Below are 25,458 nucleotides of genomic sequence, written 5' to 3'. Positions count from 1 at the left end.
TGAGACCATCCTCGGGTGTAACCTTAACTAAAGACCCAACTCAACCCTCCTTTAACCTGCAACCAACATCTACCTCCTATATTCGTACCCTCTTGAAAAAACTCAAACCAACCACCCTAGCGGCTGACTTACTCCCAGCCAAATACTTACAAATAGCATCTGACGCCATAGCCTATCCCGTTTCAATCTTGATCAACCGGACCATTACTGAAGCTTCTATTCCCTCAATTTGGAAAATCTCTTTTATCATCCCTCTCCATAAAGGAGGGTCCTCCACTGACACATCTAACTATAGACCCATAGCTATACTGTCTCCACTAGCCAAAATCATGGAACGCTGCGTTCACAAGCAACTCATTAGCCATCTTACTCGTAACAACCTCCTGTCTAACACCCAGCACGGCTTTCAACCCCATCATAGCACAACCACTGCTCTCCTCTCCTTTGTTGACTCAGTAAACCACAATCGTAATAATAAATTAATATCCTCTGCGCTCTTTCTCGACCTATCGAAAGCCTTCGACATGGTCAATCACCAACAGTTGCTCCACACACTGGAAACCTTTCATCTTAGCAAATCAACCATAAGCTGGTTTAACGACTACCTCTCTTGTAGAAAACAGGCGGTTCAGTGGCAAAACAGGCTATCAGACCTACTACCCACTAATATCGGTGTTCCCCAAGGATCTATTCTCGGTCCCCTTCTCTTTTCCGTCTTTATAAGTGGTCTACACTCTATCATTCCCAAAGCCACCTGTATTCAATATGCAGATGACTCCACCCTGATCTGCTCTGACGTCTCTCACGCCAAACTCCAAGTCACAACCCAAAACTGCTTTACCATAGTCGAAAAATGGTTCTCGGAACTAAAACTCTTACTTAACCCAACCAAAACCAAATTACTTCTATTTTTCCCCACTCCAACTACCTCCCAAGGAAAAGAACCACCTAATACCAACTACCCAACCTTCCATGTGTCCTCCAACAATGGGACCATAATCGAAACTGTCTCCCACACCAAACTACTAGGGGTGACCATAGGCCACAAGCTTAAATTTGATACGCATGTTAGCTTGACCATTAAGTCGGTAAACAAGAAACTCGGGTCCATGTATAGAATAAAGAACTTCTTAACCCCGCACACCAAACTAACTATCGCCTGGACCCACCTCCTCTCCACACTCCTTTATGCCTCCCTGATATTCTCCTTCCTTAACAAGAGAGAGCTCACTCAACTATCTACAACCTATAACCATATAGCCAGATTCATAACAGGAATGCCCTATCGCACCCATCACTGCCTAAATCTAAGGACACTGGAATGGTTAGAATTGCCCAACATTCTCAATCTCAACCAACTCACTGAGGCATTTAAAACAATCAACCATCCAGACAAAAGCCCCTCACTGAGTAAAATACTTACCCCCTACTCCAACCTTGCGTCCCTCAGGTCATCCAAAATTCTACAAGTGCAGACCATCAAATCTAACCACTCGGGAGGTGAAGCTCTTTATGCCAATTCCATTGGTAAATCCTGGAATTCCCTCCCAAACAACCTGAGACTCATGACCTCTCTTCACCAATTCAAAAAACACCTCAAAGTACTCCTAAAGTCCTAATGGCTATGCCCTTGCTCTAATCCAGACTAACAGCAAACGTCCCAGGCCCACCCAGGCCCACCTAAGCCTCTTCCCAACCCAAAACCTTAAGGGTTCACAATGTAGCCATGTTAGACCATCTACATAAGTCTATACCTCTTTTAAACAATATGTATAACCTACTTGTTTGCTTTATTTGCCTAGGTATGTAATAATTATTACTTGTTCTGCTGATGTTTTTTTGTTTATGTACCTTCTTTGGAGCTTTTCTCCCCGGGCCTCTACTGAAAATGGACATGTATCCAGTTAGACTAGCCCGGTCAACAAATGTAAAATAAAATAAAATAAATAAAATAAATAAAATAAAATGTAATGACTGCAACAGTGAATGCACTCAAATATCTACATTTATGGTAAGTGTACACAACTGTACTTTGTGTTTTGGCCCTTTATTTACCTAGAGAACCAGATGTTAAAACTATTAGTGCTTGGTGTGGAAGCTGCCTTGAATCTGTCTGGTGAGCCTCTGATGAAGGTGAAAAGGGTAAGGCCTGAATCTTTGGCTGTGTTTCTGATCCCGGATAGTTGTCTTGATGCCATTGAAGGCTCAGAGGTCCAAATGGTGTCTGTCCCTCTTCCCTTGGCAGGAGCTATTTCAGAAGCAGTTATGGAGAGTTCCTTAAGCACATCTGCAGAGGCATTGCAGATGTCCATTATGGATGGTAAGGGGGGACCACAGCTTGCTCCTTTAAATGTACCTTGCAGTATCCCTCCATTCTTGATAATGGAGGATTTCCCACCGGTGCTAGAGCCTAGGTCTGTGTTGGTGCAACCTTTCAGCCTAGGGCAGATCCTCCACGGAAGAAAAAACAAAAACAGCTTTCTCCTTCACAGGGTCCTTCCTCGGATAGGCAAGCTTTTTCTCCGGGAATCCTGAATGCCTTTTTAGCATTCAGGCCATCTTTTACTTGGCCACCTACTCCTGTATTACCTCCTACTCAACTTAGAAGTGCTCCTGTGGAGCCCGAGGCCTCTGAAGAAGAGGATTCAACTTCAGATGAGTCTGTGACTTCAAAGAAATCAACTCTTCCCCCTCAGTTTTGCTTCCCATGAGGTTGACTCTAATGGGGGAGACTGTTCTGTGAAAGATATTTCCTTTGGTGAGGCCATTTTAAAGATGAGAGATTTATTTCAAGTGGGAAAGCTCTCTGGTTTCAGGAGTACAAAAGAGGTGTACTATGACCTCTTACAAGTAGACTCTCAACCTTCTGCTATCCCACCTGTCTTACCAGCCTTTCATGATGCTTTCCTTCAGTATCCATAAACCCTATTTCTCAACCTCCTGCACCCAAAAGGTCAGACAGGTTTTTTAAAGTCCCTGAGGACATTGAGTTTCTGTTCAGTTACCCTTCTGCAGATCCAGCTGTAATTTAGTCTCTGCAGGAAAAGCTTCTAGGCTGCTGCCTTTGACTATCCTATTGCCCTCTGATAAGGACAGTAAAATGATGGAGATGCTTAGAAAAGGTCTACACCTCTTCAAGTCTAGTTTTAAGGCCATTAATTATCAGACATACGTCTATTTATGTACTGGCCCTTCTTTTTAGGCTTCTAAATTGCTTACAGATCTTCCAGCTTCAGCAGCCAAGTCTCTCTTCTTCATTCCTGTCACTTTCTTCCCAAGTTACCAGACAGTCCATTAAATGCAGTTATGATGCTGCAGATCATCAACATGCAGCATCTGGATATGTCTTCATGAGGTGCTCCTGGCTAAGGTTACAGCCTTTGCCTGAGGATTTCAAGGCAAAAATAATGGATGTACTTCTGGTCAACTCTTCCCTTATTGGTGAAAATGCTTCTGCCATCCTGAAAACACTCAACCAAAATCACAGAAGTTACCCTTCCAAGTCTGACTTCATAAGGAAAAGAACTCCAGCTCCTCCTCCTCTTCTCAAGAAGAGCTCACATAAACACACTCCAGATAGGGCTCAGCCATCTTCTTCCCATAAGGCCTCCTTTCCACACAAGCCAATACTTAGACGTACTCATAAAAATCCCACTCTCCCAGTGCCTCTCGCTCCGTATCTACCTGGGCAAGCATTACCACAGACATATGGGTCCTGTTCATTGTCTAAAATGGTTATTTCATTACTTTGAAATCTTTTTCTACCTTCATGGACATCCCACAACCCCCAAGAGACTAGAGCCATCTCTTTCCACAGGTGATTCAAGAATTCATCTGGAGGGGGTCCATTCAAGAAGCTCCCTCAATGGAAAGAGGAAAACGCTTCTATTCCAGGATGATTTTTGTCCCCAGGAAAGATGGTCTTTGGATACCAATTGTAGATTTGTCCCAGCTCAATCTTGTCGTACAAGTTCTCACCTTCAGGATGCTCACACTACACAGTGTTTCCTCTCTTGCTCCCTCAGGCTTTTCTGGTTTCCCTAGAAGTCAAGGATGCATACCTTCATATTCTCATTCACCCTCTAGTCAGGAAATTCTTAGGGTTTTCTGTTGGTTGCAGTCATTTTCATTTTTGCCTTTTGGAGACTCTAAGGCTCCACGGGTATTTACAAGGTGGCTCCTGTCATTAACTTCTGCAGACTACATGGAATTCTCACCTACACTTACCTGGACGACTTGCTTCTCTGAAACATCTTGACAATCCTGTACTAGAACCTTCAAACTACAATCTCCTTGCTACTAAGTCTAGGATTCACTATCAACTACAACAAGGCTTCACAACCTTTTTTAATTATCTAGAGGGATAGGGTTTGTCTTTGTATCAATCCTTCTTTCATGCCTAAAGTGGTTAATGACTTGTCTGTTAACCAATCCATTCACTTGTCTACCTTTTCCCTACTCCTGAAAACTCATGTGAGAGGGCACGCCACACTTTGAATGTACAGACAATTCAAATTTTACCTGGATTAGACCAAATCCATTAGGAAGTCTGACCAATTGTCTTTTCACCCCAGGGTGCTGTGTAAATCTCCCTCTAAACAGACTAGTTCCTCTTGGTTAGCTAACTGATTTATTAATATGAATCAAATCCATTTCTTTCTGCTACTTGTTTCGGGGGAAAACACTTTTAGTTAAAGCCCATTCCACTAGGGCTGTAGCTTACACTGGGGCCTTCTTCAAGGGTCCGGACACTGCCTGTATCCTGGAAGCAGCTACTTAGTCCTTTGTGTACAACTTAACTAAACACTCCAAGTTGGACTCTGCAAATCCAGTGCAGGTTTTGCCAGAGTAGTTCTGCATGGATTTATGGAGACTTCCTGTGCTCCATCCTACCTTTCCCTCATCAGCTTTGGTATTCTCCATGTTATGAATACTACAACATGGGAATAGGACAGAATAGTTGTGTAAAATCTTACCATAACCGTATGTCCTTTTCCATGTTGCAGTATTCTCTCTCTCATCAACCCCCCTTGGTTAATTTTGTTTGGATGATAAATGTATTCTCTTATCCTTGGACTGGTGTTCTAACTGGGGTATTCAGTTCTGAAGACGGTATTTTCAGACATTTCTGTTATGGTCTTCATCGGCTGCATCGTACATATCTAGCAGTAGCTCAAGTCTTTGGTATACAGGCTGGACATTCTGGTCACCTAGGCGGGGAATCCCTCACGTTATGTATACTGCAACATGGAAGAGAAAGACATCTATGGTTATGGTAAGATTTTTACACAACTGTTTCCCTCTTGCCAGGCCGCATGTGAGGAAACGTAAGCGGTACCTCAAATTGGTGTGGCTTCAACATTGCCACTCTTTGGGAGTTCCCTTTTCCTTTTTTGTCCCAAACGCAAGCTACAGTGTGAATTAATCTGCGATATCTCACCTCAGGGCTTGCTTTTCAGGCTCCAGTTTCCACTCATGTTTTTCTAGACAGCCTAGACAAAAGGGGTGGGTTGCCTGTTGTGGTCTCCTAAAGGTCCAGGTCCTCTGGCTTCGTCATCAGAGGTCAGACTTTATCAACATAAGAGATGAAGGTTCTTGTCCTAGCTCTGCAAACTTTTTCCATTCCCTCTTTCAACCTAGGATCCTCAAAATTTTCACACATTACCACAGTTGATGTGGAAGGTCAACTACCAAAGAGGGATTGGTCCTTTTGCCTTTTCAGGTTAGTTCTTCTGGTCTGGGATCTAGCCATCCAGCGTGAAGTAACAAGTCTTCAGACCACATATATTCCTTCAGAGCACAGTCTAGTAGCAGACTATTTTTGATCAGATCCAGAATGCAAGCTTATGAATGAGTGCTTCACAGTGATGTGTTTCTGGACATTGCCCTTTGGTGGGGTATTCCTCAGGTAGGTCTGTTTGCCTCTACTCTGAACAGACAGCTTCCTCTTGTGTTCAGAGTATCAAGTCCTTTACTTTGGAAAGTGGACGTCCCATCTTCCCCTTTGGAAGAGGATGTTTCTGTATGCCTTCCCTCTTCTTACTTTTGAGAGTCCTGCACAACGTCAGGCAGGATTCTCCCAGAATCTTGTTGGTGACTCCCTTTTGGCCCAGACAGCATTGGCTCCCTCTTCTTTCTCACTAGGGCATTCACCACAAGTTACCCCACTGGTTGCATCTTTTCACACAAGGCAAAGGATCCCTTGTCTATCCTCACTTCTCTACTCTTTAACTGATGCTGGGGGTGATAGGGTTTTGATATCTTTCTGGCACCTCTTTTCTGAGGATGTACCTAGGGTTTTGCAGGAAGATGTTTTACAGCGATACGTTCCTGGACTTTGTCCATTGGTGGCGTATTCCTTGGGTAGATCTCTTCACTTCTCTGAATAGACAAGTTCCTCTGTTCTGTTGCAGGTTCCCATGTCCTGTAATATGGAAAGTGGACGCCCTGTCTTTTCCTTGGAGGGGGAAATTTCTGTGTGCTCTCCCCCTCTTTCTTATCGTATGTTTTGCACAAAATCGGGCAAGACTCTCCCAAAGTCTTGCTAGTGACTCACTTTTGGCTCGGATAGCATTGGTTCCTCCTGTTTCTGCTGGCCAAGGACAGTTACCATAAGCTGCCTCACAATTTAGATCCTACGCAAGGTATCTGTTGTCCATCCCCATGTGTCCACTCATCAACTGACATTGTGTGCGATAGGGATTTGATCCCTTTTAGGCACCTCTTTTCTGAGGACATGCTTTGGGGTCTGCAGGAGACCAGGAAAGCCTCTAAAAAAATCCTACATGTCCAAAGGGAAACTATTGTCTGCTTAGCCCACTTGCCATCTAGAACCCCTATCTGTGGAGATTGCTCTGGTTCTGTTTGTGTGATCTTCCTCATGCTGGGTTGACACATTCCTCATTTACAACTCACCTGTTTGCTATCTCTGCTTGTCTGCTCTTGACACCTCCTTTGGCATCTAGATTTGAGGTCAATTTTAAAAGGCATCTTTCATATCAACCCCCTTCTCCCAGAAGGCTATCTTGTCTTTGTACCTCAGTTTTATGCCTGAAAAAGTGACCCTGGTTCCTTTTGAACCAGTTTCTTCAGCATCCCTACAACCTTGTACTTGGAACACTCTTATTTGCCTCTTCTGCCAAGTGTCTCTCTGAACCTCAGGCTTAGGTGATCATTCCTCCTCTTGGATGGGAATGGAGCAGGTGCAAAATGTTACGTATGTGAAGAGAGTTGGGCTCATTTTCTAGTCAACAAGCAAGAATAGTGTATGGTGTTTGTAGCTGATGTTTGAGGTGCATAGTCCTGGGAATAAGTCAAATATGTAGATGTGGTTGAACTGTGAGATGATTCTGTGGTCTTCCTTTGCATTAAGTGAGAATAGTATCTTTGGACCCACAAACACACCACTTCCATATTCGTGTTTCCTAACTTGATGCCTCTTATAAAGTAGTCTGAGACTGGTTTTCCTGCTAGTGTATTACCTAAATTTCTCAATTTTATCTTTGGAATGGGAGGTACCCATGTGGTGGAGTTTTCTTGAAAGCTGTTTGAGGTGAAGAATATGTCCTTGCTGTTTAAAGGACTAATAAACTCAAATTTTGTTTGTCACTTCTGTTCACAGCAAATTAATGACTCTGCACCTGAAGTTAGAGATGCTGCATATGAAGCAATTGGCACTGCCATGAAAGTCGTCGGGGAGAAGGCTATGAACCCATTTCTGGCTGACCTGGATAAGATTAAGTTAGATAAGGTAAGCATTTGTATCTCTGCCAAGTGTTAAACACTCACAGTAAACCTGCATTGCTGTCATAGGCGAGCTGTAAATTACATGGAAATTATGAAGTGATTTATGGTTCACATGTAGTGAAATCCTCAGTTCATTTCTATGTTGTGGAACTTCAGAATACAATTTTGCTTCCTGAAAAATGGCATCAAACCATCAGTGGTAGTTGGTTGTCAGGTAGTAATTAAACCTGTTGTACCAATTTCTGAGGGTTTCAGCGTTTTATGTATTTTTAGGCAAGACTAAAATTTCAGGCTGTTTTGATTTCCAAGTTTCCTTTACGGTTTCTTGCAGCATAGCTGACATTGTCTGAAGGAGTGCAACATTTTCAGTGTTATCCTTAAATCCAAAGTTATAAGACATCCCAGGGCTAGTTAGCCTAAGCAGAATGACTCATTAAATCTTTAACCAACTTGTCCAATCTTATTTTTTTCTTTTGATGACCGGAACACTGACTGCATACACATTTTAGTATTGTTCTGGTTAAGCAGTGCTGTCTGTATGGGATGTTATGTTAGTTGAGTTTTTTTGGGAGCTTATTTAAAGTAATTGCAGTAAGAGCACTACAGATGCGATATTTGCTCTGAGAGTGTTGATGGAGAAGTACAGAGAAGGTCAGAAGGAGTTGCATTGTGTCTTTGTGGACTTGGAGAAAGCATATGACAGGGTGCCTAGAGAGTTGTGGTATTGTATGAGGAAGTCGGGAGTGTCAGAGAAGTATGTAAGAGTGGTACAGGATATGCACAAGGGTAGTGTGAGATCTGCAGTGGGAGTGACAGATGCATTTAAGGTGGAGGTGGGGTTACAGAAAGGATCTGCTCCGAGCCCTTTCTTATTTCCAGTGGCGATGGACAGGTTGACAGACGAAATCAGACAGGAGTCCCCGTGGACTATGATGTTTGCAGATGACATTGTGATATGTAGTGAGAGTAGGGAACAGGTTGAGGAGACGCTGGAGAGGTGGAGATCTGTTCTAGAGAGGAGGGGAATGAAGGTCAGCTGGACTAAGACAGAATATGTGTGTGTGAATGAGAGGGAGGATAGAGGAATGGTGAGGATGCAAGGAGTAGAGGTGGAGAAGGTGGATGAGTTTAAATACTTGGGATCAACAGTTCAGAGTAATGGCGAGTGTGGAAGAGAGGTGAAGAAGAGAGTACAGGCAGGGTGGAGTGGGTGGAGAAGTGTCAGGAGTGATTTGTGATAGACGAGTACCAGTAAGAGTGAAAGAGAAGGTCTACAAGAGGGTAGTGAGACCAGCTATGTTATATGGGTTGGAAACAGTGGTATTGACAAAAAGGCAGGTGTCGGAGCTGGATGTGGCAGAGTTAAAGATGTTATGATTTGCACCATGTGTGACGAGGGTAGACAGGATTAGGAATAAGTATATTAGAAGGTCTGCCCAGGTTGGAGAGTTTGGAGACAAAGCCAGAGAGGTGAGATTGCATTGGTTTGGACATGTGCTGAGGAGGGATGCTGGGTATATTGGGAAAATGATGCTAAGGATGAAGCTGCCAGGTAAGAGGAAAATAGGAAGGTCTAAGATAAGGTTTATGGATGTGGTGAGAGAGGACATGCAGGTGGTTGGTGTGGCAGAGCAAGATGCAGAGGACAGGAAGAAATGAAAGCAGGTGATCTGCTGATGTCCTTCAAGGATGCATCTGCAGTCCTTACAAATGGGTTGTCCTGTCGTCAGGCAGCCCTTCGGTCGGCCGGATTCCAAAGTCTGGGTCTGGCCTCGGCTGGTGTCGCACTTCACCCGACGTCATAGCTGCAGTTCTTCGGGTATAAAGGCATCAGCCGACGCCATTTTCCTCAGTCTTTCTTGCCCGCGTGGCCGAAGCAGAAGCTGTTCGCAAGTGCCGGTCGGTCAGATCCAGAGATTACTACTACCGAATACTACTTCGAAGACTTCTAAAAAGCTAAGTACTCCGTTGGGGACTCTTTCTTGCCTCAGCCGATGTCAGAAAAAGTGAATAACTGTTTAACTTGTGGGAAACAAATACCTCATAAAGATTTCCACTCTTACTGCTTACCTTGTTTAGGCCCAGACCACGACGTAGCAGCTTGTCTAGCCTGTGCTTCTTTCAACCGACGGACGCTTAGACGTCTGTTGGAGTTTGCTGAACAGTTTTTCGGCTCAGATTTTGCGTACATAATGCCGTCGGATCCTCCGACTTCTCAAGTTGTTAAGAAACCGCAAGAAAAGGACCGACAACCGCGGTCCGCGGTTCTCGCCCAAACCACGGGTAAGCAAACCGCGAGTGTCCCGGTTTGGCGAAACCGAGCAAACGGTTCTATCTTCAGCCGAATCCATGACTACTACCGAGGCCCCTTCTACCCTGGTTGAATCGGCCTCTGAAGTTCTACCTGCTACTGTGGTTTCACAAGAATTATCGGACACCATCCCTTTGGATGTTACTACCCCTGCACGTGGTGCTGCTAGGCCGCCTGCAGCCATGTCTATTAAGGCCTTTGCCAGGGCTGAAGCAGCCAAAACCTCTAAGTCTGTACCTGTTAAGCCCCCCTCTCACAGGCCCAGTTCCAGTTCCCAAATGCTTACTCTGGCAGAGGATCTCATCTCTTTAATAAGGGGATCCCAATCTCACCCAGACAGGGCCTCTCAACCTCCAGAAAAGAGACCTAGAGCAGAGCCCCCTGAGCCAGTGTCCTCAGATGATTCTTCTGATGATACAGACAATACAGACCATCCAGAGGCTCCTTTTTCTACTTATGAAGATTCCGATGCTGAGGAATCGATTCCTTCTGCCTCTCCACCAGAGGAATTTTCCTTTGGGGAAACTTTACATGCCATGCGAGAGCAATTCCAATGGCAGGGACAAGATTTCTCAGATTCAAGGAAAAGGCTTAGGACCTTTGCATTTACCACAACATAGGCCTTTAGCTATACCTCCAGTTCTTCCTGTTGTGGATGATGCATTTAATGATGCTTGCACTGCTCCTGATACTTTACCTCCAGCCCCTGCTAAGCCCGATAGGTTCTACGGGGTCCCGGACACTCATCACCATTTATACAAGGCTCCTTTTGCAGATCCCGAGACCATCTCCCAGGGGCCTAAGGCAGTAGCTTCGACCTCAGTTAAAAATCCTCTCCCTTCTGAAAGGGAATCCAGGTCCTTAGAGAGATGGGGCAAAAAAGTATACACCTCTGCTACTCTCTCAGCTAGGGCATTGAACTGTCAGTTTCATATGATCCAATACCAGGAGTTTATGCTTGATCAGTTAACTAAGAAACTGTCCTCTGATGATTCTTTAGATAAGAAATATGTTCTAGAAATGGTGCATAACATTCAGCAGGTTAGTAACCATTCCTTAAAATGTGGCTATGATGCACTGTGGAGGCTTCCTTTAGATCAGCCATGACTGGCACAGTTATAAGAAGGCATGCATGGTTGAAAGAACAGGTCTTGCCGGATCATGTTAAAGCAAAACTATTAGATGCTCCTATGGATAAGGTCAGTTTATTTGGTTCTCCTGCTCAACAGGTACTGAAGAAAATGGAAGAGAAGGCAAAATCTGTACAAACAGTGAAAGATTTCTTACAGGTTCAGCCTCCAAGGTTTAGCAGGAACTGGCCTTCCAAAAATTGGTCCTTTCCAGACTCCTCTAAAACTCAAGAGAGGCAGGAATAGGCGTTCCAGAGGAGGTGCCTACAGGGGACGCCAATGGCAAGGTAACAACCAACGAGGCACAGACACAACTACTACCACTGCAACAGGACAATCACAGTGACTTGGCTCTGGCACCGCCTACCAGGGAACAAATAGCAGCACCCTTAGGCGGAAAGTTAGCCTTATTTTCAAAAAACTGGCACTATATCACAAGAGACAAGTGGATTTTGCAAACTATAGACCAAGGCTACAGGTTTCATTTCCACACTTTACCAGGAAAGAGAGGAATGCCAAACCTACCACCAAATCAAAAGACAGAAGCTCTAAAACAAATAGCTCAATTAGCAAAGATGAGAGCTGTGGAAAGGGTACCATCTATGGAACAAGGCAAGGGATTTTACTCCAGACTATTCCTGGTACCAAGAAAAGAGAAAAATTGGAGGCCTATTCTCGACCTGTCCGCTTTAAACGCATTCATAATTGTTCCAAAATTCAAAATGCTGACCCTACAGCAACTTCTTCCCATGCTGGGCAAGGAGTATTGGCTGGTAACTCTAGATCTCAAGGAGGCATACCTGCACGTCCCCATACGACCAAATTGCAGAAGATACCTCAGATTTCTTGCAGGATCAGAGCATTATCAATTCTCAGCATTGCCCTTTGGCTTATCTACTGCTCCCAGAGTGTTCACGAAATGCCTGGCATCAGTAATCGCTCACTGCAGGCTTCAGGGAATCCAAATATATCCATACCTGGACGACTGCCTGATACAAGCGGACAACAAAAACAAGCTAACAGAAGACTTACAAAGAGTCATTTGCTTACTACAAGCCCTGGGATACACAGTCAATATAAAAAAGTCAAGACTGATACCATCCCAAAGAATAACCTTCTTAGGTAAAGAATTGGACACAGTAAAACAGATGGCATTCCTAACTGCAGAAAAACAAGAACAACTTCCTCTCTACTTCTTGGCATTAACAAAGCAGAACAAACTAACAGCAAGGAAAGTACTGCAGGCCTTGGGCTTCATGGCATCCTGCATAATCCTGGTCCCCCATGCCAGACTGCATATGAGAAAGCTACAGTGGTACCTAAAGAATTTATGGTCTCAACACAGGCACAGCTTAGAAACCGAAATACCACTAATTCCATGCCTGAAACAAGAGTTCCTATGGTGGGCTCAGGCATGCCAGTCAAACCCAGGTTTGTCCTTCCACAGCATTCAACCAAGCCAAACCATCACAACGGACGCCTCAGACCTCGGTTAGGGGGCCCACATGCTGGACAAGTGCTTACAAGGCTTATGGACTCCAGATCAGCTGCACCTGCACATAAATCAAAAAGAAATGCTGGCAGTAAAACTAGCAATCCAGAATTTCAGACCATTCCTCCAAGAAGGCCAGTTGATAAGGACAGACAACACCACAGTCATGTGGTACATCAACAAACAGGGAGGCACTCATTCATACCCTCTATGCCGGATGGCACTGGACCTATGGAATATGGCTCTGAGTTACAACATTCAGTTACAAGCAATTTTTGTACCGGGAAAAGAAAACACCCTAGCAGACATATTAAGCAGAACTGCCTCGGATGCTCACGAATGGATGCTACACCCGGACATCTTCAAGGTCATCACAAAGAAATGGGGAATTCCACAAATAGACCTATTCGCATCCCCACTCAATCACCAGCTCAAGAAATTCTGCACAAGGATGTACCACCCACTTGCTTGGAATGTGGACTCTCTATCCTTCAGTTGGAAAGGCCTGACAGCATATGCATTCCCACCTCTTCCTTTGATGCACAAGGTGCTATTGAAAATCAAAGAGGAACGTCCAAGGATCATTCTGATGGCTCCAGATTGGCCAAGGCAACATTGGTACCCATTACTGAGGAGCATGTCTCGGGGGAAAATGTGGACACTACCCCTGATTCCTTTGATGTTAACTCAGAGCGACTACAACATCCTGCATCCAAACCTGAAAACTCTGCAACTCACTGCCTGGAACATTACATAAGAGCAACTAACCCAGATTTATCCCAAAGGGTTAAAGACATTATCCTTGAGGTCCGCAGACCCTCAACAAGAAGGAACTATGCAGGAAAATGGAAAAGGTTTCTCATTTGGAGTACCGAGAGGGGCAAAGATGTGTCAAAGGTAGACATTGCCAACATCCTGGAGTATTTGGCAGAGCTTTACCATACAGGCCTGTCCTATTCCTCCATCAAGATACATGCATCAGCTATTTCTGCAGAATACAGCTTCGATCCCCCTGTATTTTCAAGATCCTGTACTCAGGCAGTTTCTGAGAGGAATTAAGAATGTAAAACCTCCTAGGAAACCACCATTACCAGCATGGGACTTGAACTTTGTGCTAGAAAATTGACACTCCCTCCTTTCGAACCAGCAGCAACAGCAGATCTTCAGCACCTATCCTGGAAAACTGCTTTCCTGCTGGCAGTTACCTCAGCAAGAAGGGTTTCTGAGCTACAGGCTTTAATGGCAGTACAACCCTTCCTAATCTTCCATCAAGATAGAGTGTCCATGAGAACTAATCCTACATTTATGCCTAAGGTGGTATCCAGAGTGTCTTTAAACCAGGCAATCCACCTACCTACCTTCTTCCCCAATCCACAGAACAGGGGGGAAAGACTGCTGCATACTTTGGATGTACATAGACAGTTGCGCCACTACCTGGACAGAACCAAGGGCAATAGAAAAACTGACCAGCTTCTGGTAGCATATGCAACAGGAAGGGAAGGAAAAGCAATTTCCAAACAGACAATCTCCAAGTGGATAGGAAATTGCATTAGATTCTGTTACTCCTACCATGGAAAACAAATTCCACAGAACATAAGGCCTCATTCTACAAGGGCTACAGCCACTACCACAGCTTTCTTACGAGGAGTGGCTACCAAGGACATTATAGAGGCTGCTACTTGGACCTCCGTGCATACATTTGCCAAGCATTATAACTTACCTTTATACTCTAGATCCCGAGCAGGGTTTGCCACTGCTGTTTTGCAAGGGATCCTAACTACACCATAATTTCTTCTTCCTCCTCCCTAGTTTGGCTATGGTATTCTACCCATTTGTAAGGACTGCAGATGCATCCTTGAAGGACATAGTACAGTTTTGTACCTACCATAAATGTAGATGTCGAACAGGATTGCATCTGCAGTCAGGATTACCCACCCTCCTTCCCTCTGTGGTATTCCTAGGTATTTGCCCACCTAATAGCTAGCTGGGGATCTCTTATGGTGTATTTGTTTGTATATATGTACATACATGATTATTTTTTGTGTTTGCCTTCTACTATTTGGAAACATTGGCATTTATCCAAAATTTAGCTATCCAAGAGGGCAACTGGCATCTGGGGCAAGAAACACTGAGGAAAATGGCGTCGGCTGATGCCTTTATACCCGAAGAACTGCAGCTATGACGTTGGGTGAAGTGCGACACCAGCCGAGGCCAGACCCAGACTTTGGAATCCGGCCGACCAAAGGGCTGCCTGACGACAGGACAACCCATTTGTAAGGACTGCAGATGCAATCCTGTTCGGACATCTACATTTATGGTAGGTACAAAACTGTACTTTGCGACCCCTAACCGTGACAAGCCAAAAGAAGGAGATTTAAAGTAGTTGCTGTGTAATGTACTGGACCACTGTAGGAAAGTGCTGTGCATCTGTTTTTGGTGTAGTACCATCCCAGTCTTCGCACCAAAGGAAGACTCAAGTGGGAACAGTATATGTCTTGACTGAAATCACTATTGCAGTATCCCTGAGTGATGTGTTTTCACCACTGATGTATGGCCAGCCATGCTAAAGCCTAAATCTTCTCGGTAGCTAGCATCCATCATATGATCTCGGCTCACAAAACTAGAGGTGTATACGTGGACGTACGAGTGTAAATCCTTGCACCCATGTTGTGACAGCTTAAGTGCTGGTTTCAGACCTACCTGTCTGATCTTCTGTTGGTTGTTTGTACTGTAAGTATACCTGATAAACTATACAGATTCTCGCAGAATGTCCAGATTTTTTACTCTTATTTTGGTCCGTTTCTCATAAAAATATTCTTGGCAAATTGAGGGTTAAAGTCAGAAAATAATTACATTTGAGTTTGATTTCAAACCCATCGAAAAATCCATGATAATGCAAAACCTGTTGTCAGCTTTCTAAGTTTGTAAAAGCATTGATCTATTGATAATCTTTCATTCATTCCTTACTGATGGGTGTATGTTCTGTCCTCGGAACCAAGTCAGCCTTTATAACAAGCTTGCACCAGCCAAAAAACTCTTGTGCTAAGCTTACCCGTATTGCCCCTCTCCCTGTCACCTCAGATGTCATTTGCCACTTAGATCTCAAGATGTGTCAAGCCAGCTGTCAGCTAAGTCATTAACATTTCCTTACTTCAACCTTTTTGAGATTTTTTTCTGGTTAAACTGTAACAGTTTACACTTATTATTGGTCACTAGAGTTTTATACCTGTTTGTGTCTTTCCTTTTTCTTACCAATTTTGGTGATCTTCGTACCATCGCTGGTTCAGGCCTTTCCCTCTCTCCATCTTTCTTATCCTCTGAGGTAATTCTCACAACCATTGCTGGTATTCCCTTTCTTCTATATTTCTTTACCCTTTGGGGTATATCTATTTGTTGTAAAAAAAAAAAAAACACACACTCCTGGATATTTCTATTTCCGTTTTCTTGATTTGAGTGTTTGCTCATAATATATATATATATATATATATATATATATATATATATATATATATATATATATATATATATATATATTTATTTATTTAGAGTATACAGCTGTTTGAGAATCTTGTTCCACTATGAACGGGTTCAAACAACGTGACCGAATGTAGTAGAACAATTCCAGACTCTGACACTCTTCTGTCTTGGGTTTATTGCCTGGATGTTCTGCATTTGTCTAGTCAACTGCTGTGTGACATATGTAAGGGCTTTAACACCCACACTTTAAATGAGTAGAAAAATAAATTAATCCTTAAGGGTATTCTTAAAACTCCCTATTCAGAAGCTATTTCTAGATCAGGGAGTTCATCCCCTCCTAAAAAGTAACCTAAACGAAGGAGCCATTCCAATGTTCTTCGTGTTTCATTGTTGCTGTCATTACATTTGGGTAATCCTGCTGGCAGGTTGCCCTCAGTCGGCCTGAATTCCAAAGTCCTGGGTTCTGCGTCGGACGCTTTCATCCCTTCCCTGATATCAGGTCGTCAGGGATATAAAAGATGCGGCCAACGCCATCTTCTTTAGTCTTGCTGCACGGTGCCAGAAGCAAAAGCAGTTCGCAAGTGCCAGTCGGCCGACTCCTAAGATTTTCGTGTTTGAATTTCAGATCCGAAGTCTTCAATAAAGCTAAGTACCCCGTTGGGGAAACTTTTTTCTTGCTCCAGACCGATGGCAGAAAAAGTTAATTGTATTTCTTGTGGAAAGCAAATACCTCATAAGGACTTTCATTCTTACTGTATGCCTTGCCTAGGCCCTGATCACAATGTTGCTGGTTGTCGGTTTTGTGCTAGATTTAACCAACGCACTATTTAAGCGTCTGTATGGTTTTGCTTTAAACTACTTTGGACACCGGTTTAATTATCCAGAAATGTTGTCTGATAGCCATCCGACTACCGGAGTTCACAAAATATGCAAAGAAAGAGAGACAACCGAGACCCATAACCGACGACAGCTACTCCCAAGCCAGTTGCCAGTTCATCGGGTCTCAGTGAGGTGCTTTCGCAGCCCCTAATGCCCACTACTTTAATTCGCAGCCCGCTACCGACTCCCACTTGAAGTCGGCCATGCTGCTGGAAACTCAAGGTATTGGAGCCTCTGACACTATTTCTTCAGATGGGTCAGGAGCCGCTGAGCAGGCACCGGCTTCTGAGGGTGTATTCAGACCTAAACATCTTTACATTAAGCCAACCTCAGATTCAATGGCGAAGATTAAAGCACCTTCTAAAGCAAAGAAACTCAAGAGCCACGTGGACAGGCCTCTATGCCCAAAAAACAGATGCTCAAAATGGCCGAAGACTTAATTACCTTGATCAGGGGTTCCCATCCCCCTCCTGATAAGAGACCTAGGCAAGAGACTGGCTATGAATCTTCAGATCAGGTTTCTATTTCGAGCAAAAGTAAATTAAGGCACCAAAGTTACACACTGGAAATCAGTCACTGTACTTTATTGCAAAAGACAAACTGTAAGCGTTTCCACAAGTTAGTGTTGCTTCATCAGACCCACATCACTACAACTGATGCTTGGTTAAATACTAGGACAATTAGTATGGCATCACAATTTAAAGAGATATTACTCCACGAACATAAGAACATATATCGATATCCATAAGAAAAATGCGTAAAATATATAGAAAGGTGTGTATTTACACGCAATAATATTTTAAAAAGGGGGGATATCATCCCTGATGGTTATTGAAATAAATATATATATATATATGTACATACACACACATTTTGTGCACATATAACCATAATAGTACAATAAAAAATATATCAAACACTCATTTAGTGTTTAAGGCACCTTTCGTTAAGGTAAGGAACTAATGAGGTGCAGCCATTCAAACCAGGATATCTATCTGCTTGTAATTTAGTGATCCATTGTTCTAATTCTTCAGTGTGGTTTTCTACATCACCACCTCTGTTTGTCCTTACTATTTGTTGTAAGATTAAAAATTTAAAACAATGACTACTGGCTGTATTCAGGACCTGATTAGCTAGAGCATTTGATTGCTACTGGTTCTGTATGTCCCTTATATGTTCTAACATTCTTTCTTTAAAACTCCTATTTGTTTTGCCTACATAATAGGCATGGCATGCTTGGCAAAAACAAATAAACAACATCAACACTTTTACAATCATAGTAATTCTTCGTATAAAGTTTAAAACATTTCACAGGATGAATGTACTCATTTTTAGTGTAGACATGCTGACAAGCAGCACAATTCCTGCACGGGAAGGTGCCCTGAGAGATTTTTTCTAAAAGACTAATGTTCTGTATTACAGAGCTGCAGCTTTAAAGACACATTATTTCTAAAACTGAAGATGTTAAGTTGTCAATCTCGCCTTCATTCTTGCTGGATGGGTTCGGAGCCGATCCTCGGCTCCGACTCGGCACTTGCTTAGCTTGAGAACTCCTTTTACCAGCTCGAGGCAACCCTATATCCCATGATGCAAGGCGGGACTACCTCAGATCTCGTTTGCCGCTTTGCGAAGAGGTCTCTTTTTTGCCAGCTCAGGTAAGTTTGAATTTTCAAACAGTTTAGTCCGGGTTTTGTCTCTCCCTTGTTCCATATTATAGTTTGTAGTGTTTCTACAGCCCACCCTATTTCCCCATATAGTTAAAAACTTTCTAGTTATTGTAAAGTTTAATTTTTCAGTTAGGCCTAGGCCTCTTTTCTTAATCCCTATCTGTGTCTGTGTGTTTGTTGGGATTAATTGTGACTGTTTGGGGTGTGTGAGTGTTATTTTTACTTGGACTATGTCTAAGGAAGGAAAGGTCTCAGGCTTCAAGAAGTGTGACTCGTGCTGTCAGAAAATGTCTCTGACAGACGGTCACACTTCTTGTGTTTACTGCCTGGGGCCTTTACACCTGCAGGACTCCTGTGCCATATGTCACTCTTTTAGCCAGAGTCCTGCAGGAGAGGAGGAATAAGTTGATCCTCCGTGGCTTACTAAAGCCAGAAGGTTCACCCACTAAAACTGGGTCTAGTAAACCTTCCAAGCCACCTAAGGTTCAGGCTACAGTTTCTAAGCCTTCCCCGGTGGCTCCGACTCCTTCGGAGTCGAGATCGGCTCCGGCCGGAGCCGATCTTTCTTCTTCTGAGGTGGTAGTGTCTGTTCCGATCGGTTCCGCCACTCAATCTACTGTTGCCTACATATTATCCAGTATCGGAGCAGAGAAGCCTTCGGCTCCATCTGGAACCCAGAGGACGTCGGCTCCGATGGCTTCGTCCAAGAAGAGATCTCGGTCCCCTTCTTTGGAGTCTATCCACTCGGCTCCGGGGTCTCCTCTTTTGTCGGAGCGGAGTAATCGGAGCCGATCTTCGAGATCTTCCAGGCTGTCTGACCACGATTTAGAGAGGGTGGTAAGCAGGCTGTTGAAGTCACAGGCACTAGCCCAAATGCTCCATAGCCCGTCTCAGCAGACTTCGGCTATTGCTCTCCCCCTTGAACTTCCTCCTCCGACTCCCCTCCAGAGTTCGGAGCCGGAGCTTCTCGGGACAGTGACCGTGTCGGTGCCGGAACCGATGCATCCCCTTTCGGCTCCGTCGTCTTTGGCTCCGATCTCCATGAGACCTTCCTTGGAGGGATCCGGTCGTCGAGTTTCCCTTGTCGGCTCCGAGGGGGCTAGTGGCATCGGACCCTTGTCCGACCCCGCTCTCCCTCTCGGGGCTTCGGCTTTGGTAAGCTCGGCACCGACATCGGCCTCAGAGCCTTCTGTCTCTGTGGAGCCGGGAATTCCTATTTCCTCGGAATGGGAATATTCCGGCCTCCCGGGGAGAGGAGCCTTTGAGGTGATGAGGAGTGTCCTGGCACCTGAGCCAGGTCAACGGTCCATCCCTTTAGCTCCTCCCTCTTCGTTGCCTGTGGATGCCTCTTGCCAGCCTCTTGCTCTCAGGCCCAGGGATCCATCGCCCCAGGTTTCCCCATTGGGAATAACTTCCTCTTCCGAGGTTTCTCCTGATCCTGCAGGGGAACCCCCTCTGAAGAGGACGTGTAAGAGGAAACACACAGACTCCCCTGAGTCTACAACATCTGATACCGACTTAGATGAGTCTGAGGGTTCCCCACGGTCCCCCTCTGAGGATGTCTCCTTTTCAGACATCCTTGAGCTCCTCAAACAGAGGGGGAATTGGCCCTCCATTGACCCCTCCGAGGATGAGTCGGTATACCTGGAGGCTTTTTGGATCCCGACCCTCCACCTCCTGGGTGTCTCCGCCTTTCGACCCACTTATGCAGGTAGTGGCTCTGAAGGCGTGGGCAGCTCCAGATTCTGTGGAACCGGTCCCCAGGAGACCATCCAAATTTATTACCGCCCCTTCAGACAAGCAGTTTCTTTCTACGGCTGTCTCTGTGGATGCTATGGTGGTGGCGGCGGCCACCAAGAAGGAACTTGCGGATCCTTCAGTACCTGTTCATCCTCCTAACAAAGATTCTAGGACCATGGACAGGTATGGAAAGCGGATGTTTTCTTCAGCGACCTTTGCTATGTTCGCTGAACTACCTTTGTCACTTCACCAGGCTTCAAAGAGATATTCTCAAGGAACTAGGTGAAGTGGTTCAGGATCCTTCAGCTGCTGGGGCTCAAGACAAGATTGCCTCACAGCTAGCAATCCTAAATTCTTTAACCAACTCCTCCATGCGGCTCATATCCTATGCAGCCGATGGAGCGAGCAGAGCCGCAGGCACAGGAGTGGCTCTTAGGCGTCAAGCCTGGATGCGGCTTTGTAATTTTGCGGACCCCTTTAAGGCATCCTTCACCAATACCCCCTTTGATGGTTCGGCTTTGTTCGGACCTCAGGTGAAGGAAACCTTGACCAGGTGTGAGCAGGACGGCAAAACTCTTTCTGCCGTTGGAGTCCATTTTTCCACCCCTTCTAGACCCTATCCCAAGGGTCAGAAGGGAGGGAAGATGTGGTTCCGTATAGCCCAAGGAGTAGCGCTGGACACACGTGGTCAGTTTACCCCCAGAGGCAGAGGGGGTAACAATAATAAACGCCGCCCTAGAGGCAGAGGGGGTCCTCAGAACCAGGGCAACAGGGAGTCTCTTCCTGAGAAGCCCTTTCAGCATCCCTGAGGTGTTGCCCGACTGTCCACCCTTGGAGGCAGTCGGGGGAAGGATTTCGCTGTACCCAGTAGCCTGGCGTTCCCTTTCACAAGATATGTGGGTACAGTCGATCATATCCGAGGGTTACAAAATCCCCTTGAAGGTATCCGTACCTCACCAATCCCTTCCAGACATCTCACCCGGTCAAAGGGAATTCGCAGAACAGGAGGTTTCAAAGCTCCTAGAAAAAGAGCCGTCCAGACTGTTCCAGCAGACCAAGTAGGATCCGCATCTACTGAGATTCTTTTGGTCCCCAAAAGGACGGGAGATTGGAGACCAATATTAGACCTGAGCAATCTAAACAGATTTGTCAAGAAGGCAAGATTCCGGATGGTCACGCTTCAGTCCATTCTGCCCTTTCTGGGCAAGGACAACTGGATGTGCTCGATAGACCTTCAGGACGCATACTATCACATAAAGATACACAGGCGCTCCAGGAGGTTTCTCCGCTTTCGGCTAGGGACCAGTCATTATCAATTCAGAGCCCTACCCTTTGGCCTCACGTCAGCCCCCAGAGTGTTTACCAAATGCATGGCTGTGGTCACAGCTCATCTGAGACGTCAAGGATTCCAGGTGTTTCCTTATTTGGACGACTGGCTCCTCACCGCCACCACCAAGCATCAGCTTCTTCAGAGCAGAGACTACACTTTGCAGCTTTGCAAAAGTTTGGGAATTTCAGTGAATTTCGAAAAATCTTCTCTGCTGCCTTGCCAATCTATCACCTTTATAGGCGCAGAATTAAACACCGTCAGTTTGTTAGCCAGACTAACAGATCAGAGAATTCTGGACATCCAAAAATACGTTCGGATTTTATTGCAGAGCAGCAAAGTCAAAGCCAGATTGATACTGAAAGTTCTAGGTCTTATGGCTGCGGCCATTGTTCTTCTACCACTGGCTCGCTTCCTCATGCGTCTTCTGCAGTGGATGTTATTCACTCAGTGGTCGTTCCACAGCCTTCCGATGAGACACGAAATCTTAGTTACACAATCGTGCAGGACTCATCTAAACTGGTGGATATCTTCCCCTCTTCTTCATCAGGGCCGACCATTTGTTCCCCCTCCTCTGGTTGCCACAGTCACTACGGATGCCTCTCTGATCGGGTGGGGGGGGCATTATCAGGGTAGGACGGTCCACGGGACGTGGCAACCCATAGAATACCATCTGCACATAAATGTCCTGGAGATAAGAGCGGTGCTTTTAATGTTGCAAGCCCTCAACGACTTTCTTCCCGCGGGGACTATTGCAGTGCAAACGGACAACATGTCTGTGGTCTGGTACTTCAGCAAGCAGGGCGGGACCAGGTCCTATCCGTTGTGTCGAGAAGCTCTCAGACTTTGGCAGTGGGCAATCTCCTCTCATCGGTTTCTGATAGCAACGCACATCCCCGGCAGGTCCAACCTCTTGGCGGACAGGCTGAGCAGAGCCATTCTCATGCCTCACGAGTGGTCTCTCAATCAATCTATAGTGGACCAGATATTTCTGAAGTGGGGCACCCCTTGTTGCGATCTTTTTGCTACACCCCAAAACAACAAATGCCTCGACTTCTTCACCCTTCTTTTCCCCTACCAGGCCAACCCCTGAGAGACTGACTAACCCAGGATTGGCCCCGGGGACTTCTGTACGCTTTTCCTCCCTTTCCCTTGATTCCACAAGTCATTCAGAAAGCTACCGTTTTGAGGGCCAAGTTGATTCTCATTGCCCCTTACTGGCCTCGACAAATTTGGTTTCCGACTCTGCATAGTCACTTCCTGGTGCAGCCTTGACATCTGGACCCAGTTCCGGATCTTTTGATCCACCAATCGGGTCAACAGCACCGGGCCATTCGTTCTCTCAACCTCACTGCTTGGTTGCTCCACTTCCTTCCCTAGCCAGGCTTCCTATGATCTCTGATCCTGTCAGAGATATCTTAGTAGCTTCTTTGAAGTCGTCCACCAAGAACGGTTTATGCTAGCAAGTGGCGACGTTTTTCCCTTTGGGCAAACTCCAGGCACATTGATCCCTTTACTGCACCTGTTCATTCTGTTTTAGATTTTCTAGCTGAAGTTTTTCAGTCAGGATCTTCTTCATCAACAGTCAAAGTTCAACTGGCGGCTATTTCCAAATATCATGTTGGCTTGCAAGATCGTAACATTGTCACATGGACTATGCAAAGCTTTTCTGAGAGGAGTTTTTCTCCTGAAGCCGCCAATAAAACATCCTCCTCCACAATGGGATCTGAATTTAATGTTAGCATCCTTGATTTTACCACCCTTCGAACCGTCTGCTTCATGCTCCTTGAAGTTATTGACCTGGAAAACTATATTCTTACTGGCTGTCACTTCAGCAAGAAGGGTATCCGAGATTCAAGCTCTCTGCATCCGTTCCCCTTACTTGGTTTTTCACAAGGACAGGGTACCCTTGAGAACAAATCCATCCTTTCTCCCCAAAGTTGTTTCTCAAACTAATATTAATCAATCCATCGATCTACCAGTTTTTTTCCCAAATTATTCTGACAGAGCTGAACAAAAGCTTCATTTTTTGGATGTCCATCGTCAGCTCAGGTATTATTTGCATAGAACTAAACAATTCAGGAAATCAGACCAATTATTTGTCTCCTATGCAGAAAACAGGATAGGTCTCCCAGTATCAAAAGTGACCTTATCCAGATGGTTATCTTCCACCATTTCTTACGTGTATTCGCTCAGAGGCAAACAACTACCCTCTAAACCGAAGGCACACTCAACCAGGAGTCTATCCACTTCTACAGCTTTTCAGGATAGGCTACCTATTGATACCATTTGTGTAGCAGCTACTTGGGCCACTCCTCATATCTTTGTCTCTCATTACAAATTAGATTTGGCCTCCAGGGACAGAGCCAGTTTTGGTTCCACAGTTCTCAAGAGTCTGTTCCATTGAGCCACCCGGGATACAGGTGCTAGGGACACGGTCCCATCCAGCAAGAATGAAGGCGAGATTGACAACTTAACATTTAGAAGTTATGTACCTACCATAACGTTCCATGTTAGTTGTCTTCTCTCGCCTTCTTTCTTGCCCTCCCTCCTTCCCCCTAGCCTGGACAGATCTTGAAGGGTTTCTCTTCTCAGGTTGTTCTCTCCTGAGTCTTCAATAGAAGAGTCTATTGTTAAGAACTTGTTTTTCCTAGTTCTACTAGGTTAGTCTTTTAGCAGGGTATTTTAGCTACCAAACGAGATCTGAGGTAGTCCCGCCTTGCATCATGGGATATAGGGTTGCCTCGAGCTGGTAAAAGGAGTTCTCAAGCTAAGCAAGTGCCGAGTTGGAGCCGAGGATCGGCTCCGAACCCATCCAGCAAGAAAGAAGGCGAGAGAAGACAACTAACATGGAACGTTGTGGTAGGTACATAACTTCTAATTTGGGGTGTCACCAACTGTGGAAACCAGACCTGGTATTTCATGTAATAAGTGCCAATTCTTTAATAATTTCCGTATACTTATTGATGTCACTTGCAAATCTAAACACTATTCTAAACTTATTTCTATCAATACTTGTATCATAAGGTATACTTGTATCAGCACTATAAGAGCTCATGTATGGTTTACATCTTGTAGATCTCCATTTCCATGCATCTGCTGTCACTCTAGTGATTTCTGAGCTAGAATAGCCTCTTGTTTGAAATTCGTCTTGTAACTTATTTAAAGCAACTACTGCTTCTTCATCATTATTATGAAGGCGTAGGGTTCTATAGAGTTGTCCTTTGAGGACATTTCTAGGTATGTGTCTCTGGTGCATGCTTGACCTGTGAAGACAGGCATTGGTTCTTGTGGGTTTGTGATAAATACTGGTTCTTATCTGCTTTAAATCAGTAAGGGTGACACTCACATAGGTTCATAGGTTTATACTAGGCTATCTGCCCTAAGGCATTTATAAGCCTAGCCCAAATTTTTGTGGCTTACGCCATCCCTTATATGAAAAAATACTGTGCCCATTAGTTTGTTGTGCCTCTGTCCAGCAGTGACACAGAGATGATTCCCGGGGTAAACCTACGATCTCCCATATCTACATCCAATAAATCAACACATGTATCAGACAAAAACATCATCCACGAAACGGACGTACCAGAGAATGTAGCCAAAAAATGGGTTAACATCTGACAAAACATTTGTCTTGTGGAAAGGGCATGGTGAAAATATCAGTAATTTAATTGATTACCTGCATAGTA

At 44.8% G+C, this 25,458-nt stretch overlaps 1 protein-coding gene across 1 annotated transcript in view; it reads left to right on the top strand.

Moving 5' to 3' along the window:
• Positions 1–25,458, top strand: part of CKAP5 (cytoskeleton associated protein 5) — a 4,315,141-nt gene that overhangs the window by 1,629,870 nt on the left and 2,659,813 nt on the right. The window contains exon 10 of the mRNA XM_044084803.1: positions 7,622–7,750. Coding sequence (XP_043940738.1) covers positions 7,622–7,750 — 129 coding nt within the window. The remainder of the gene's footprint in view (positions 1–7,621; positions 7,751–25,458) is intronic.

This window comes from Protopterus annectens, chromosome 9.part0, assembly GCF_019279795.1.
Source record: "Protopterus annectens isolate FY-2018-M chromosome 9.part0, PAN1.0, whole genome shotgun sequence".
Taxonomy (NCBI): Eukaryota; Metazoa; Chordata; order Ceratodontiformes; family Protopteridae; genus Protopterus; species Protopterus annectens.
This window is presented reverse-complemented; position numbering and strand designations above follow the sequence as displayed.